This window comes from Lepisma saccharinum, chromosome 25 (assembly GCF_977018435.1).
Source record: "Lepisma saccharinum chromosome 25, izLepSacc3.1, whole genome shotgun sequence".
NCBI lineage: Eukaryota > Metazoa > Arthropoda > Insecta > Zygentoma > Lepismatidae > Lepisma > Lepisma saccharinum.
The window spans coordinates 53,821,495-53,839,763 of record NC_139253.1 but is presented as its reverse complement, the minus strand read 5'-3'; the positions used below and the strand labels follow the sequence as shown (position 1 = coordinate 53,839,763).

The following is an 18,269-nucleotide window of genomic DNA, read 5'->3' as shown; positions in this document are numbered from 1 at the left end:
CACCTGGTAACAACGTATGTCATTTTTTGTTGCTCATTCGTTTTAAACTTTGGCTTACTGTGCTTCGTGAGTGAAATATTTTAGTAACTTTTACTTGCTCAGGGGGTGTGTGATTAGATTTCAAAGTGGATGTTTTTATTTTTTAAGAAATCGTTCAAAAACATGTAGTATAAAGACAGCATGAACATGTACGGTTGATGTTCGAGGACGTTTAATTCGAGAGCAACACTAGTTCATCTGAAATAATTCAAGATGAAGAATTTACTCAATAAGCAGGTCATGATGATCATATGAGTCATAACATGAACTTATTCTTAAGATGAAGAGAATAATATCCCAGAAAATGATGGAAATTATTTCCTGGGAAAAAGAAATATTTCAGTAGATGAAAGTTGTCCTGTCCGCTCATGTCAGAATGTTCTCACAAGAAGTATGAATATGTTTTATGCCTTCCTGGAAAATGTGCAGCTCCAAACAAATGCTAAATCTGCTATTGACATGTTTATTGATGACACTACCGTGAGGATAATTGTGGAATATCAACAAATACATAGAAATAATACTGACAGGATTTGTAATGGAAGGAGATGCCAAATTGACCATTGAAGCAGAAGTTAAACACACAAACAAGTTTGTGTGATATAATATATGAAGTAGGAGAATAATATGCATTCGAACTGCAAGTTTTTTTTTCCAATGGAAAAGGTTCTAAAAAAAAAAAGATGTATATTTTTTTTTAAAAATTGAACATTGCTAAATTTACACAATTATTTGAAGTGTATACTCAACAAAAATAATCAGTCTTGTATTTCTTATTCTATACTTTCCTTATAATTATCATTTTATTTCACTACTGCAAGGAAAGATTACAATTTTTTAAAAAAAATAATTCCTAGACTTTTTATATTTAAAAATTACTATAATTTGTTGAAAATAGTAAATTTAATCACATAAAAATTATCTTGGGTGCAAATAAATCTTACTTTATCATAAATAATATTTTATATATGGGGGTCAAATTTACCCACACTTGCCTACTTAAGGTGACGAAAGAGGTGCACCTGGTTAAGGGTTAATTTATGTGAATTTTCAAATTATAAAAAAATATATTATTTAAGACATAGAGAGAAGGTAATTGACCTTTATTTATTTATTTATTTATTTCAGAAATTGAACGCAACAGGTATATTACCCATTAATAGCGTTCATTATACAATAATTTTGTGATAACATTATTGAAATATTGCACAGATGAATGTAGTATATAGACAGAAAACATTTAACAAACATATAAATCTATAGGTTCTATCGTAATTTATGTAATTTTAGTATACTCCTTTTCAAAATTGCGGTCGGGCAAAATAAGTCCACACTGTTTTCACTTTTGATGGTATCATTAAATGTTTTACACATATTCCAAATTGGGGATATTGTCAGAGCGTTGGTTCTATTACGACGGAGGCTGAAGAGTTGCGTTCTTGGTCGTAATTTGCTTGAGGGGACGTAGAAGTCGAGCTGTGACAGGGCGAAAGGAGCTTCGATGAGATTATTTAAAATTTTGTGGAGGAAAATGAGATGATGCATGATGCATCTGTTGTTGAGAGTTGTTAGGTTAAAATATCTGAGAAGGTTCTCACGGGATTCCATTTGAGGGTATATACCATCTAGTTTGTACTTTAAGTGTCTTAAGAATTTACTTTGAATTTGTTCTATTTTGTTTACATCTTGCTGGGTTTGAGGGTGCCACACTATGCTTGCGTATTCAATTTTCGCTCTAACGTAAGCATTATAAAGCATCATTAAGCTTCCGACATACATCTTTGCATGAACGCATTATAAATCCCAGAAGTCTGTAAGCCTCGTTTGTTACAAAGTTAACGTGCGCGTGAAATGTAAGTTTAGAATCAAACAGAACTCCTAGATCTTTGATTGTTTCTACCCGTTTTAATTTTTGTTTATTTATGCAATAGTCGTATTTTATTGATGTAGTGTTTCGAGTATATGACATTTGAATATTCTAGTAAAGTTGAAGGTGAAATGTAACAGTTAAAGGAGAAATTAATTGTTTTTTGGTGTCACGGGTGGGACACAATACAAAGCAAAAGTGAATCAAAACATTAAAATATACGAACAATATGTAAAATACTTTCTACCTTGTAACTTAGTTATGTATGATACTTGAATTTTAATCCACATGACAATTTTAGATTGTTGATTCTCAAGATAGAATAAAGTTACAGCATTTCATTTCATTTAAAAAAATTGAGATTCAGGGACACTTTGACATGGAATGCCCCAAAATGCAAATAGTATTTTCTATAATCTTCAAAATCTAAATTCCACAATAAAATCCTTGCAAGATTGCAGTACTCCATCTCAGGTAAAATTGTAATTTTTTACATAAATATGAAGCTTGATTTTTAATTATGAATTGCTGACATGCAATTAACATGCTATTACCTTAAATTTGACACGCACAGGAGAAATGTAAAATTTCAGTGAATCCAGATCTCTGGCATGCCGTGTTATTGATCTACCAATTGAGCTACCGAGCAAGGCCTAGCCTTGCAAGATTTTTCATTGTCACTCTTTAAAGTAATATTCAAACCACATATTCTTTTAATAGTTACATTTTCTTTATAATAATTGAAGTATAAATATTGATTGTTGGTTGTAAAGGTAAAGGAAATAATACTTTATACATATCACATTTAATTTTCATTCCACTAAGAATAATTCATAGAGGCACATATTTTCGGTAAATAAAATAGCAAAATTTCGGTACAAAAACAGTCAATTTCGGGTTGAAAAGTGGTAAATAAAATAAAATTATAACGGTGAAAAATCTTATCAAAAGTGGTACATAAAATGACATTTTGGTTTTAAAATTGTGAACATAATCCAAAATTTGATTTAAAAACTGCACTTATTACAAAATAAACATAACCCTTCTAATAGCACATTTATGTAGTTACCAGAGTATTAAGTTTATTCCTGTATAAAGGAGTCCAGTCTTGCTTCTCAAATATTTACAGCAGAGTTAATCAATTTTCCGTGAATTGCATAACTCGCAGGATAATCCAAACTTCAGAAAGTGTCGCGTAGGTAAATAAACTCTAAATTTCATGTTTAAGAGTCTATTTCGCATTTTGCAGTTCATTTTGTGATAAAACATCTTAGGAAAATGCTTAGGAAAATGCACCTTACACCTTCCAGAAACATTAAAAATTCACATTAGAGTGTGTTATTTCACATTTCAAGTTTTCGTCGAAAACGAAATATGCATGCCCCAAATGATAATTTGATAAATACTTTTGGGGAGCACAGTATTATATACTTAAACTTTAAAGCTCTAATTTTTAAAAGAACATTTTCTTCTGTAAGAAATCATTGGCTCATCTCTCTCGTCTGCGATTTGCATGAACTTCATAGCAGCAAGTAGAGCAATGACAGTTTCCTTCCTTTATTTACAGACAGTTAAGACTGCTGTAGGAGATAACCTACAGGATGAACAGTTCATTTAATACAGCAGAGTAAGAATAATAACCTGTTTTGTGTTAAATATCTCTCGCTTTATATTGGGCATGTAAACTAACATAATAAAGACCCCAGTTTCATGTATGTGAATTTTTAAGATTGCTTTTAGATGTTTAGAGGTTTAACAGAATTTCTTTGGGTTTTGCTGTTTTATTTTTAATTTCATTCACAAACTCATTCCTGTCTGTATGCTTGGATTGATCACATTTTGTGATTTATTAACAAAAGTATTAAGTAAAATAAATAATGCATGAATTTTGCACTTCTCTCATTCATTAGTTGGTTCCTCACACAAGGAATTAATTAAAATGATCCTAGATAATATGTATCAGTACTGTCATAATTATAATTAGGTGAAAAATGTCTGAATACATCTGCTGGAATATTCATATATTTATTAATAGAAAGGTATAATTAATGAGGTGAATCAGTTGCTCAGGACCTGTAAGAAATGTTTGTTATTTTACATTAGATTTGTCAACTCAGTGGGCAAGCACATTAGGTGGTTGACTTCCAATTTTGCCACAGAAGTTCCGAGGTTCAAATCCTGGCCTGGGTGTTATTTTTGGTTGTCCTTTCACCAATTTCACCTAGTCATCACTCATTTTCATCGTGACAATTAGCCAAAAGTGGAAGAAAAGTGATGTAAAAGAACAAAACCCAAATTAGATTGTAATATCATTGATTATTATTGAAAAAAAAATATTAGCACTTCATTGATTTTGTTAAAATTTCTATATCAGTGCCTTAGTTTAATTATTATTGTCCATATTTTCACATATAGTTAGTTGTGCTAAAGTTTGTGTATTTTTCACTTGATGAATACATAGCTAATTGTGGCTGGACCTATGGTCTAAAGTGGTGTCCAAACTACTGTGCAAAGTGCCTCCACTGTGGATCAAATACAGAGCCCCTTAATTGCAAGAGAACAACTTCGGTCATTATGCTATCAGGGAAGCCCCATATGGTTGTGCTTGATGCAATTATGACTAATACATGGATTCCCTTGGTCTTGATCAGAACCACATATGCAGGTTTAGAAAAAGTTCATTGATTTTCTCCCTCCTCCCAATAAAATAATAATAGTAATAATGGAAAAATAGAAAAATGGAAAATCTATATTTTGTCTTATCACAATTCAAAACTTCTTGGTACCATTTCTGTGCAAATCTTGTTCTTTGTATTGTACAGTCACGGACACTGCCGGCTTGTAACGAATACATTGACTTTCAATTGAATCGTTACAAGCCGGCAGTGTCCATGACTGTACCATCTTCATATGATTTTCCATTACTTAATGTGATATTTGACAGCTGTTTAATGGACCATATAAAGATTCAGAATAGCATAATCAGATTGTGTTAGTCACAGCATAGTTATTATTGACAGTAATAATAATAATGAATGTCCTATGCTTCTAGTCTTTTAGTTACCATAACATTAATATATTGCATTTCATATGCATCTTTTTCAAGTGCCATATACAGAATGGAGTGTGGCATGTTAATGCTGTGATTGTACTATTGGATCAGTAACACAATTCCAGGTTTAAATTTCTTTTTAAAAAAGAAGTTGTTCTGAAATGTAGCATATGCTATTTGTAGAAAAATAAAATTTCAAGATAACATAATAGCATTGTCACTATCAGTTACAGGAGAAGTTTTTCTTTGTTTTCTTATTTTCTTTTTTTGGTGGTTGTGAGTTTTCACCTTTTGTGTATGTGTGAAGTTTTTTCCCCTAAAAATTAACATAAAATTTCAAAGAATTAGTGATATTTTCCAGTTATCGGACACTACATTTGTTGAATTTAGATGTGCCATAGCTTTTGTTCTTCTGAATAATACTAATTCTTTTATACAATCATTTGTATCCAATTTTGAAGAATTGCACCATATTTCAGTCTTTACGCAATACACATTTCTAACTCTCTAAGAGATTTTGACTATGAAGCTGGGTTTTCCGTGGTGGCAACCTTCTTTGAGGAGGGTATACAGAAGATGGTGCAATGTTGTAACAAATGCTTGAATTCAGATGGTAATTATGTTAGAAAAATAGTTCAAGTGTGTGTGCAACTTTCGTGTATGATAAATATGGACATTTCCTTATTTCCGATTCATTTTATGCCTCTCGGAAGTTGAATAAGGAATTGCCATGCATTTTACCAGTCCAACCTCTGGTAACATGTAAATGCTATTCCATGTGGATTCTACATTATTATGCCTTTAATGTTGTTGCATTATTCTTAGATTTAATTTCAAATTTTGTTTCGCAGAATACTCCCTGGGAACCAAAGGATATTTCCCCACCCCAGTACACATCAACCCCAGTAAGCACCCCAGAGATAAATAAAGGCGAGGAGACCGAAAGGGTGAAGCCAGCACTGCCACCAAAACCTTCCCTGCCTTTGAAGCCCACCCCTCCGCCAAGGCAGATCCACTCTTCCATGGAGAAAGTGGACACTTCTCCAGATGCTATCGACTCTGCTTTGAGCATATTACGTGGGTCAGCAGTAATTGTCAGGTAGGCACATTTGCATTTTCACAATCAAGTAGCAGATTTAATGCTATCACACTGTCATCACTTCTGACATTTTATTATTGTTATTTTCAGATTACAAAACTAATGCATCCATTTTCTATATTGGGTAGGTTAATTAATGTCTATTGAACTCCACATTTCTAGACCTTACTACTTAACCAGTTTAGCAGTGACATAACCAGTTTAGCAGTGACATTTAGAAATAATTTTGCATAACAGCACTTTTAAGTCAAGTAGAACCCTGTGTTTTTATGTACTCAGACAGGAGTAGCTGAAGGTAAAATTTTCACCCAGGTGAGGTGGATTTGGTGCCCCCCCCCCCCCTCTTACTGTTCACCCTGCATCCCCCTCCCCCAACTTTCTGACCTGTTCCTCTACTTTCCACTTTCCCCCAATAAAAACCTGACCATGTTATATATTTACAGTTTTAATGATAAAATATAATAATCTTACTTTTCAAAATACTTATTTATTTATTTATTACTAAACACAACAGGCGAATGCCCAATTACAGTGTTCTACATTTCTTATTTATCTTTACACTCAGTATATCAGATCTTTACCACCATGTACAATATATATAAGATACAGATATAATATATTATAAATTACATAAAATATGGAAATAAAATAAACAAGGATAAATCAAGGATAGAAGTTATTTACATTAAAGAAATATATTAATTATGTGTGTAATAAATTACCTGTAAATAATTGACACACTAGAAAGTACGTACATATATGTAATTGAGTATAAACTACGAAAGAAATATATATTTACAAATATTGCGTTTATGTTTACATTGTTGACATTTATTCTTCCATTCCTTGAATAACATTTTTGAATGTCCCAATAGGCATGTGAAATATGTCTAATTTTGGTTCCCTTTCGGAACATCTGTTGTACAGTTCACACATTCTCCTGATAGGTGACTGTTAAAGAACACATTTATTGTAGGTATGTGTTTATTTACTGCTTACATAATGACATCAAAATAACAGCAATCTCTTGGTTTAAATTGCTACATGATTTTGCATTATGTTATGCAATAGTAACTTCAATTAATTCTTGTCTACACAGCTCTTTTTAAAACAAATAGTCACACTTATGTAATCAGAAATAAGATTTTGCTGCTACGCACTAAAATTAGGTTTTTGAACGAAGAAGAAGACCAAGCAAGAAATTTACTAATTTGTTGTGGACAAACTATACTTCAGTTTGGTATTGCACTTGGTTTTCACCCCCTGAGGGTATCACCCCAGGCAGTTTCCCAGCTGTTTAACTACCCCTGTAGATATTTGTATTGTGTGAATATGTGGATTTTGTGATTACATGACATGTAATTTTCAGATTACCCATATGTCAACTTATGTAATTCCAATGGAATACTTATATATATTAGCATTTGTAAATATTCTGAACTACTTTAAATTGTTACAGTTTTGAAGTATCGGTATTGGGAATTGGTAAAAATATTAGCATTCGTATCACATGGAAAACCTGGAATTTACTTGAAAAGTCATGGAAATGTCAGGGAAATTTACTGTTTCTGGAAAACTCAACATTTCTGTAGCAGTGCACTAAAATTAGTTTTTTGAACGAAGAAGAAGGCCAAGCAAGAAATTTACTAATTTGTTGTGGGCAAACTATACTTCAATTTGATATTGCACATTAAATATTCCAGAAGAGGGATCATGTTTTGAACTGTTTTTGTGTAGAAATCTACTACAATAAGTGGCTATTGACATTTACCACATCCTTGTTGCCATTTTTGGGTTGTGTGGTCGATATTAGGATTAACACATATATTACTAAATTTTACTGTAATTATATATTATTTATTCTATCTAAGTCGTTAGGGCATCTGACTATCATGCAAAAGACACGGGTTCGATCCCTGTGTCCTTTCACTTTAAAGTAAAATTATATATTAATTAATCAAAGACAGTTTATTCCTCCAACAGGGGCATGGTGCTGAACACATCACCCCCACCTTTGGCCATGATCAAAAAAGTGTGGGAGGCCCTAACTCCACACCCCCATATGCCTTCTTTTTTTAATTGCTATGATTTTTATGAAGAAAGAAATCTTTGTAGTCAGTTTCTGTTCAGTTTTCCTTCTTGTTATTACTCTTAACACGTGAAGTAAATGTTCTGAAAGCTTCGTTAAGTGGGAATCTGAGTGTGTTGTTTATCTAAAATGTAGTGACCTTCTTAAATACATGAATTTTCCTAATAGCTTTGTCTGAAAAATTTTGGTTCTTGGTCTGGAAAACCTGGAAAAGTCAGGGAATTTTGTTTTTACAAAATTGTAGACACCCTGTATCAGTGTTGGTACAAAGTGATATTGACTCAACTTGACTCAACTACATGCTTGAAACACATTGATTTTTGGAATGTAATTTGGTTAAGTAACAGTCAAAATTTTGCCATAATAACACTTTATTTTATCATTCACAGGCACCGTGGTGAGAAAACCATACCACCAGTATTCCAGAAACTTAATCAACATGTGTTTAGAATTGGCAGTGAGAGTGACGAACCTCCACCCCCTCCCACCTCAGAACCTCCCTTTGAAACCCTACAGAATGCAAGGTTCAAGAAGCAGGACCCTCACATAAAGCCTAAGCAGCTGTTAATCAGAAAGCAGCCTTCCATGGAACATTCGAAGTTCAGCAGCACCAGTGGATCTAGTGATAACACCAGTGATAATAACAATGTGTCTGCACAGTGCAACAAGCCTGGAAGTAGTGACTGTAATGCACCAGATTCAAGTGGTGGAACTCAGGATAACATATCCACTCATGTGACTCAGAAAGGTGACTTGTTTTCTCAATATCATTCTACGAAATTGCCTTCGCCACCCGAACATCTATCTTCGAATGTGTCATCTACAAGCGGTGTGCAGATGGTATCGACCAGTTTCCCTGCAAGTACAAGTAACGTTAACAGTAACGAAAAGTGCAATCCTCCAGAAAGCTCAAATATGACCATCTCCTCGAAAGCCCAATTAAATGAAGATGATATCGAAAATACGAAGAATTCTAATTTGCTTAAAAAGTGGCAGTCATCGAACAACAATTATTCTGATGATAATGCTAATGATAAGAATGAAGGAAAGAACCTAGAAAAATCTGATGAAACTAAGTCTGGAAGACTGCACATCGATATCAGTAAAACTATCGATCAAGACCATTTTGCAGGTAAGCCTAAATATTGTAAGTAAACTTTTAAATGTAGTAATGTTAAGGTAAGCAATGCCAATACCAGTGAAGCAGTTTCAAAATTTCCTCTTCTTTTGAACAACCGCTATGATATTTCAAATTGTGAAAAATTAGTCTGCTTACAATTACTTCTAGAGCGTTCATGTGAATCTTTGTGTGGTTTGCTTGTGCTATTTTTTTAAAATATTTGCAGTCGTTTAATTAGACAGCAGCAAACTCAAACGATATGAAGAATCACAGGAATGCACTGGACGGAACCACACGTAAATTTTCTGATTTTGAAATATCATAGTGGTGTTTCAAAAGGAGAGGAAACTTTGAAAACTGCATGGCTGGTGTTGGTCAAAGGTCCAGCAGCCAAACCTTAACTCTTACAGTTCCCTGATAATTACAAAACACAATAAAAAATTTCAAACTCGCTTTTAACGTCATTAACATTTCACATATCAAACAATGAAAATATTTCTCCTAATTCATATTATACCATTCATTCTTTCTATTTTACATCAAATATTATTTGGCATATTTAGTATTTTTCTCTCCTCCTCTCCATTAACCCTTTCGAGGTGGATGATGAAATATTCGTCATGCATGGAAATTCCCCATGGATGGGGCTCATTTTAAGCAAAATGTAACATGTTGGAAAATGGTTTTTAAAAAAGTTGTAATAACACGATAAATGCCAATGAGGGCTTGTTTTATTCAGAATTTCCAAGACTTTTGTTCAGTAAGGTAAACATGTTGATGTGTACCCATTTTTGGAAGCAACAGACAGAGAGGAATTTCAATTTTTTTTATTTTTAATTTTTTTTTTCAAAGTTTGGCTAGCTCTCATCCGGTAGCACTCATCGATCTGGGCAAACCACCACTTGTCACTGATTGACCCAAGTTATGTAATGGCAAATATGTAGTATCAAAACGATAATACAAATAGTATTTTTTTTTAAGAAAAGAAGAAAAAAACTCAAGGTCGAGAAGAATGTTTATCACAACTAACCAGAAACTCCATGAGAAATTTGCCTGTTGATCCGAACTGAAAGCTTGAAAAGGAGTAGTATTGTTCACAAGGGCACGAACTCTTTCGCCTGGCTGTCCAGAGAAAGGAAGAACATTTGGCCCCCCTGATGTCTATCCCCCCTCTTCACTTCTTCCCACTTCCTCTTCTGGTTCTTCTCGATCATCTTCTGAACCACCCTGTATATCTTCAACTTCTGTTTCATTCCCCGTGTCAAACCCCTCCTCCAACAAGTCACGAATTTCTCCTGGCCGAAGAGATGCCATCACAAAAGACTCTTTCTTCTCTCGACAAAGTTTCAAAAGCACTCACGTTCATAGCCCGATAACAAGAGAATGATTTGTGCAGCCAAACTCCTTGCCTGCAAGTACTTAATCCATTTCACCCATGCCTCTTCCCTCCCCTGAAGACCATAGCCACCTGTGCGGCATTGCCGCGAAAAGCACTCTCGGAATAACCCTATACAGAAAGGCTTCCTCTCCCTCCCACTTCCCTGCCTGTTGCTAAGCGGAAAACACAAGACAAACAAAGCTTCCTTCCAGAGCCAAATTTACTGCGTAGAAATGATGCTTGTTTAGAACTTGAAAGACTGAGCCCTTTAACTTATAAAGCCTTGAAAAACACGTGGGTTTTTGTTGTGTCTGTTAACAATCTGCCTGGTGACACGACAATGACGACCGAGTCTACCCCGCGATAACGGCAGACGTGAGGTGGATGCTTGGAGATTAAAGCCAAAAAGATTGTGTGTTTTTTTTTTTATTTGGTTTCCTGTTTATTGAACATTTATTACGAAGATATGTGTTTGCCGAAATATTCGTCAACCGTCCTTCAGTTACTTTTGTCATCTGGAGGTTCCGCCTCAGAAGGGTTAAGCATGATTATTTCATCTGGTATTTAAGGGGATGAGGTACTGTTTCCCATAAGATGCTCATTTATTTCAGTTGTTTCAAAATACTAGTGAGTGTTAGAAAAAATACAACAGTAAGTTCTAGGATTTCTCCTCCCATTACAACTGTGAGGTGATCTTAAGTCCATTTTTAAGCTAGATAAATCGTATTAAAATTATCATTAATAAATATGTTCCAGCTCTCATGTATTTCTTATGAAGAATGAAAAAGCTTGCTCTTCAACTTAGTTGTCACAACTCAGATCAACAGTCAGTTCTTCCTGCACCTTTCTTCTTTCCGTTCATATACTTTATGAAGTCATCTAAAATATCATGTTCCTAAAGTACTTTAAAAGGTAATTGTTCCATAAGAATCGATGTTCTGGATTGATGTAAAATGTCAGCTGTCAGACTGTGTAGATGTCCTCATGCTTTGGAAAGAAAACTCATGTAATATCTACAAACAGAGTGACCATACATCCCGTTTTGACCAGGACAGTCTCGTTTCGGAGGCGTGTCCTGGTTGTTCCATCGATATTATTAAAAAAACACTATTTGTCCCGTTTTATAAAAGTCTAGGAGTTATCTTAAAAAAGCTTAAAAACCTAATCTAAGTTTGAGAGATATTTTATGCTAAAAAAAATGTTGATGGAATTTTTAAACTAGTGTCATGGCTGTCGAGAATATTCGATCAGACAGTGTATTGTTTTGTGCGTGTGTGTTCCATTATTTGTAGAGCAACAAATAATGTCAAGAAGCATATATATAGTTTCAATACAGACCTGCAACAATAATTTAAATTCCTATTCTGCATCTTGACAAACTGAAAAGCCAAATCTCACGTTGTGTGTCACATATGTGGGGAGTTTTATGAACTGTTGGTGAAGAATGAAGTTGTTCTCAAGAAGATTGGTTCTTCTGATAAATTCTTCTGGCATTCATCAATTTCAGTGCAGGACTAACATCAAAGGTTGATCGGAAGGGACCATAAACACTGTACTGAGATCATAATTATTAATACCTTTTGACAATGGGAGACCATATTTCATTTATTCCTTATGATGTATAATTTATATGACCCATACTTTAATTAATAATATAATAAGAATGATACGCTAATAATAACAATAATATTAAACACGTAATTGAGCCTAACCAGTTTTTCACAATTGAGGGGGTTTGTTAAACTGACCTCCTTGTGGTGTCCCATTTTGGGGTCAAAATATTATGGTCACCTTATCTACAAAGTAATTTCACTTTTCTCCAGGGAACAAAAAGAAAGAATGTATAATTGTGAACTGAAAAACATAAGAATTAATTTCAAGAAAAGGTTGCTTATAATGCCAATGATAAATTGTCTGGCACAAAACCATAGTAACTCTTTATTGTTTTCATTCCTGGAACTCCAGAAGGTCAACACTATGAATTTGGTAAACTTAGATGCTAATTGAAGTTTCATAATTAAATTTTGATGCTAATTTTTTTTGTCTCCCTTAGTGCAGAAACATATAGTAGTATTTTATATTTAAAAAATGCTATTAAGTAAAATACTTCCACGTTGTCCAAGTTATTACACTAAACCATAATAAATTAAAAAGATAAAATAAACATACCCCTTGATGTGGTAGTCATTAGATACACTTGATGTTTCTACTCCCAGCATTAGTGTCTTCATCATGATAAAACATTTGAAACAGAAAAAAAGTTATGAGAATGTTAGTGCCTATTGAAGACGCAACTGCCTAGGAAGACAAAGTCTAAAGGTTAGAGTTACATTTCCTAGCAGTTTGGATGGATTATTGTATTTACACTTTATATATATATATATATATATATATATATATATATATATATATATTACTCTAACTTGGAACAGTTGTTTTGGGTGTTTTATCCCAAGTCAGTGAAGACAAGTTTCATGTACTGAAAACTCAATGGTATTTACTGGCCACCACATTATACATACATATTTCCTTTTATCATTTTCATTTATTAAGTATAAATTACTTCCACTTAAAAGAAAGAAATCACGTTATAGATTATGAACTGTTTATGGAAATTTTCAGTGAGTAAGCATTCACCACTTTCAATCTTAACTTCCCGTTTGCTGTTCAGAATTTGATGTTTAGAAATTGGAGATGGGACAAAATCATCTGCATTTGCCAATATAGGCATATTGGTTTATCTCTAGAATTATTATAATTTTACAGATGAGATATTTCTGTAAATAGCCATTTCATTTGGTGTATAAATCTGCCATTTTGTAATTATTTATAATTCATATTCTCCAGTTTTGTAAGATGTCAAATTGTCAAAATACAGAGTTTCTTTTGTAAGGTTACATTCTTTGCACACATGAATTAAGAAGGTGAATGAGTCATTCAGGATATTTGGGGAATGTTTGTAATTTTATTAAGGCTGATCAGACAGTTTACCCGATACAACTTGTAGGCCTAAACCTATTAGTTGTACCTAGGTATTTTTGATGATGCAGGAGAATGCCTTATTCAGAGTTGGGTTTGTGGAATATCTGCCAAATGGAGCACAAGTACACCAGCCAATCTGAAGATTGAAGCAAGATATTACCCAACGTCCCCTGAACCATCAGCCTTTCGGCAACCAGGAGAATGCCCCGTAGGCTTACAAAAGTCTAGCTCTTTTATATCATAATTTTGTTTACAATTTACCAAGGTAATCAGATAGATCATATTCTCATTGATAAGAGAAGGAATACTAGTATAATTGACGTTCATTCGCATAGAGGTGCTGACTGTGCCAGTGACCATTATTTAGTAATTGCTAAATTAAGAGAAAGAGTCGCAGTGATAAATCATAAGCAACAAAATGTAAAAGTTCTAAAATTTAATACAGGAAAGTTTGCTGATGAAAGAATTAAGAAAGATTACCAAATTAAACTGTCAAATAGATTTGACGTTTTGCAGGATTTAAATGATGATGAAAATATAAATGAAACAGACGTAAATAAGAATTGGGAGCACATACGTAATGCAATAGAATCAGCAGCTAAAGAAAGTATAGGATACCATAAACCAAGAAAAAGTATGCCATGGTTTGATAATGAATGTCATAATCTAATAGAAATAAGAAATCAGGCTAGACTTAGGTGGTTAAATAACTCTGATGATACAGATCTAAGCAATTATAATAGAATAAAGCGAGAAGTTAACTGCATGTTTAGAAGTAAGAAAAGAGATTACTTGAAAAGCAAAATTAACGAAATTGAAACAAACAGAAAAAACAAAAATATCAGAGATTTATATAAAGGTGTAAATGAATTTAGAAAGGGGTGGCAACCTAAAGTAAACTTGATAAAAGATAAAGATGGTGATTTTCTGGCAGACCCAACCGATATTCTAAATAGATGGAAGAACTACTTTAATGACATTTTAAATGTTCATGTAGGAGATAAATCAGAAGTAAATGAAGTACACACAGCAGAACCTTTAGTTCCATAACCTAACTTGACTGAAGTTAAAGATGTTATTAAAAGGCTAAAGAATAACAAAGCACCTGGCATTGATTTAATACCAGCTGAGTTAATTAAATATGGTGGAAATTCTTTAATATGTCAAATTCATAAATCCCTCAACAGTGGAAAGAATCCATAATTGTTCCTGTGTTTAAAAAAGGTGATAAAATGAACTGCAATAATTACCGTGGAATTTCTCTACTCTCAACAACATATAAAATATTATCTAACATTCTTTTAACAAGACTAACCCCATATGCTAATGAAATTATAGGTGATTCTCAATGTGGATTTAAACATAATAGATCTACTACAGATCAAATTTTTCACATCACATTAGAAAAAGTGGGAATATAATCAAAATGTCCATCAGCTATTCCTTGATTTCAAAAAAGCATATGATTCGGTCAAAAGAGATAAATTATATAATATATTAGTAGAGTTTGGAATACCTAAGAAGCTTGTTAGTATGATAAAAGTATGCACCAGTGAAACAGAAAGTAAAATTCGTGAGGGTATTAATGTGTCTGACAAATTTACAATTCATGATGGGTTAAAACAAGGAGATGCATTATCTCCATTGCTCTTTAATTTTGCCTTAGAATATGGTGTTAGGAAGGTAAAAGAAACTATTGAAGGACTAAAATTAAATGTTGTGACTCAGTTGTTAGCATATGCAGATGATGTAGACTTATTAGGGAATGATATAAATACAATGAAGAATAATGCTAAAATATTTTTCAAAACTGCTAAAGAGATAGGTTTGGAAGTTGGCATAGAGAAAACTAAATATATGCTTACAGGCCGAAACCAAGTGTTAGGTAATAATCAAGATCTAATTATTGATAACAACTCGTTTGAACCAGTTTCCAAATTCAAATACTTAGGAGTAATATTAACATATGAAAATGATATTAAAGAGGAAATAAATAGTAGGCTTAATTCAGGGAATGCATGTTACTTTTCTCTTCATAAACTTTTGTCTTTTCATTTAATATCTAAGAAACTAAAAGTTAAAATATACAAAACAGTAATTTTGCCTGTAGTATTATATGGATGTGAAACTTGGTCCCTTACAATGAAAGAGGAACATAAATTGAGAGTATTTGAAAATAAGGTCCTTAGAAAAATATTTGGACCTAAAAAGGATGAGGAGACAGGTGAGTGGAGAAGATTACATAACTTAGAACTACATAAGATGTATTCATGTCCAGATATTATTAGAATAATTAAATCAAGAAGACTTAGGTGGGCAGGTCATGTGGCACGATTGGGAAAGGAAAGAGGAGTTCACAGGATTCTTGTTGGGAAACCTGATGGTAAGAGACCTGTAGGGCAAAGACGAAGATGAAGGGACAACGTTGAGATTGACCTAAAGGATATCGGTAGGGATGGAAAAGAGTATATAGATCTTTCTCATTATAGGGACAGATGGAAGGTCTGTGTTGCTGCAGCCATGAACCTTCGGGTTTAAGAAGGCTAGAGAGTTAGTTAGTTTTTTAATTTACCAAGGTTACCACATAGTTGTTTCATCATTTTTTCCTGATTTAAGTTAAACAATTCATTACCTATTGTAACATTAACAATAACATTTTTATGGAAAGAAATCTAACAATCTTTAGAGAAAAGATTCAACACTAATTCTTAACAACATAGATTTTTATAACACAGACTGAATAGTTTAGTGCTTAAAAGGCCTGTGTTGACAGGAGCGACACATCTGGTGGCTTCGTCAGGTGTGAACTGTCTTGCTGCGGCTGGCGTGGTTCCTTCTTCTTTTCCTTGCGCTTATGGCGGCGCTAGTTGATGCAGCACTTTCACTTTTTGTCGTTCTCGTACGGGTGTAGAGCTTCCTTCTGTTGCCGCACCTTGGGGTTTTGGCGCTGTACAAGGCGGTTCCAGATCTTGTCGTCTGCTTTTGTGGGGCGATCGCTGGAAAAAACTTTCACAGAAAAATGAATAGTAAGTGTAGCAGAGTTAATTGCATTAAAATATTCAAGAATTACATCAGATTACATCTATGGGATAGTGATAACACTGTCACCTTATAATCAAGGGATCTTGAGTTCAATCACCACTGGTGGCACATTACACAGTGGTTTGGATCCGACTTGAAACATAGGTTCAGTTCCGATTAGCCTATCTGACCATAAAATGGACTTAAAACAAACTTTGCCATATAATTAATAATTCAACATTTTTCTTTAAATTCACTTAATGCTGACATACACTTAAAGATTCTCTCATGCTATTGACCAGGTGAGCTGTGGAAAGGATTCCAATCTTTCGAGAGCTAATTTCACTCTCACTTCTACCCTGAAGATGAGAGTGAAGTTAGCTCTTGAAAGCTTGGAATTCTTTCCACAACTCACCTGGTCGATAGCCCGAGAGAATCATTTCATCATTTGTCACCAGGAAGCTTCAAGACTTACTACAATACATATTTCTTCTCTCCAAGTCCACAGTTGAAAATTTTCATAAAATTATGTTTGGTGTTTTCCTTCCCACTGAATCATATTTCAATTACTAATACCTGAACATTTTGTTCATAGTATTCTCTACAGTGTTTGAAGAATTTGCTGCTTTTTTTCTCTCACTTTTCTGCCACTTTTGGCTAATTGCGAAAATGGGGATGAGTGATGATATGATAAAATTGATGAATTGACACTCACAAACATCCATGCCCAGGCTGGGATTCGAACCCGGGACCCCTGGCATTGTAGCATGATGTACTAACCACTCTGACTTGTTTTCCATTCTTACAGGATGGTACAATATTGATTGCATCAGTGGAACTGTAATTTACCTTCACATGAAATTACTGTAATATAATGCCAATGTTTTTATTAGTTACAGGTTCGAATGTGACACGAAGAATAAAGAAGGGCAATTTGAAAACAATGGGCTCTGTTAAACAAACGCGGCGTGTTAGCTTTGACCCTTTGGCTTTGTTGTTGGATGCTTCTTTGGAAGGCGAGCTGGAGCTGGTGAAAAAGACAGCATATCAAGTCACAAATCCCAGTGCAGCTAATGATGAGGGCATCACAGCTCTACATAATGCTATTTGTGCTGGTCATTTTGAAATAGTCAAATTCCTTGTGGAATTTGGTTGTGATGTCAATGCACAGGACAGTGATGGCTGGTAAGTAGTGCTTAATTGTTGTGTCTACAGAGTTGCTACTCATCTGGAAACAGGAAAATATCAGGGAATTTGGCTTGTCAGGGGAAAAATCATGGAAATGTCGGGAACTTTGCAGATTGTCTGGAATTTACATGCATTTTGGAGTCTGCAAAAAGTTGCAAAATTAACAAGCAGTTCACTTTCACTTCTGGATTCAGTTCTTGTGATTCCGTTCCCAAAAAAGATTCAGTTTAGAAACTTGTTTCTTTCGTTCTTATGATCCTCAGTCTTGTGCAAAATTATGATTCCTTTGAATTTCTGTAATAAATTTTCACTTTTATTATGCTAGATATTATATAGAATATCAAAGTAAAACTTGCAGCCCAGATATCTGATTGATAACTAAAGTACATTGACAATATGATCATAATTATAGGAAAGGTTCATGAAGATGAGGT

At 33.7% G+C, this 18,269-nt stretch overlaps 1 protein-coding gene across 3 annotated transcripts in view; it reads left to right on the top strand.

Moving 5' to 3' along the window:
* Positions 1-18,269, top strand: part of ASPP (Ankyrin-repeat, SH3-domain, and Proline-rich-region containing Protein) — a 343,639-nt gene that overhangs the window by 302,657 nt on the left and 22,713 nt on the right. For all 3 annotated transcript variants that reach the window (XM_083111931.1, XM_083111930.1, XM_083111928.1), the window contains 3 exons: positions 5,810-6,057; positions 8,536-9,278; positions 17,541-17,832. In XM_083111931.1, the coding sequence (XP_082968057.1) occupies positions 5,810-6,057; positions 8,536-9,278; positions 17,541-17,832 (1,283 nt within the window). The remainder of the gene's footprint in view (positions 1-5,809; positions 6,058-8,535; positions 9,279-17,540; positions 17,833-18,269) is intronic.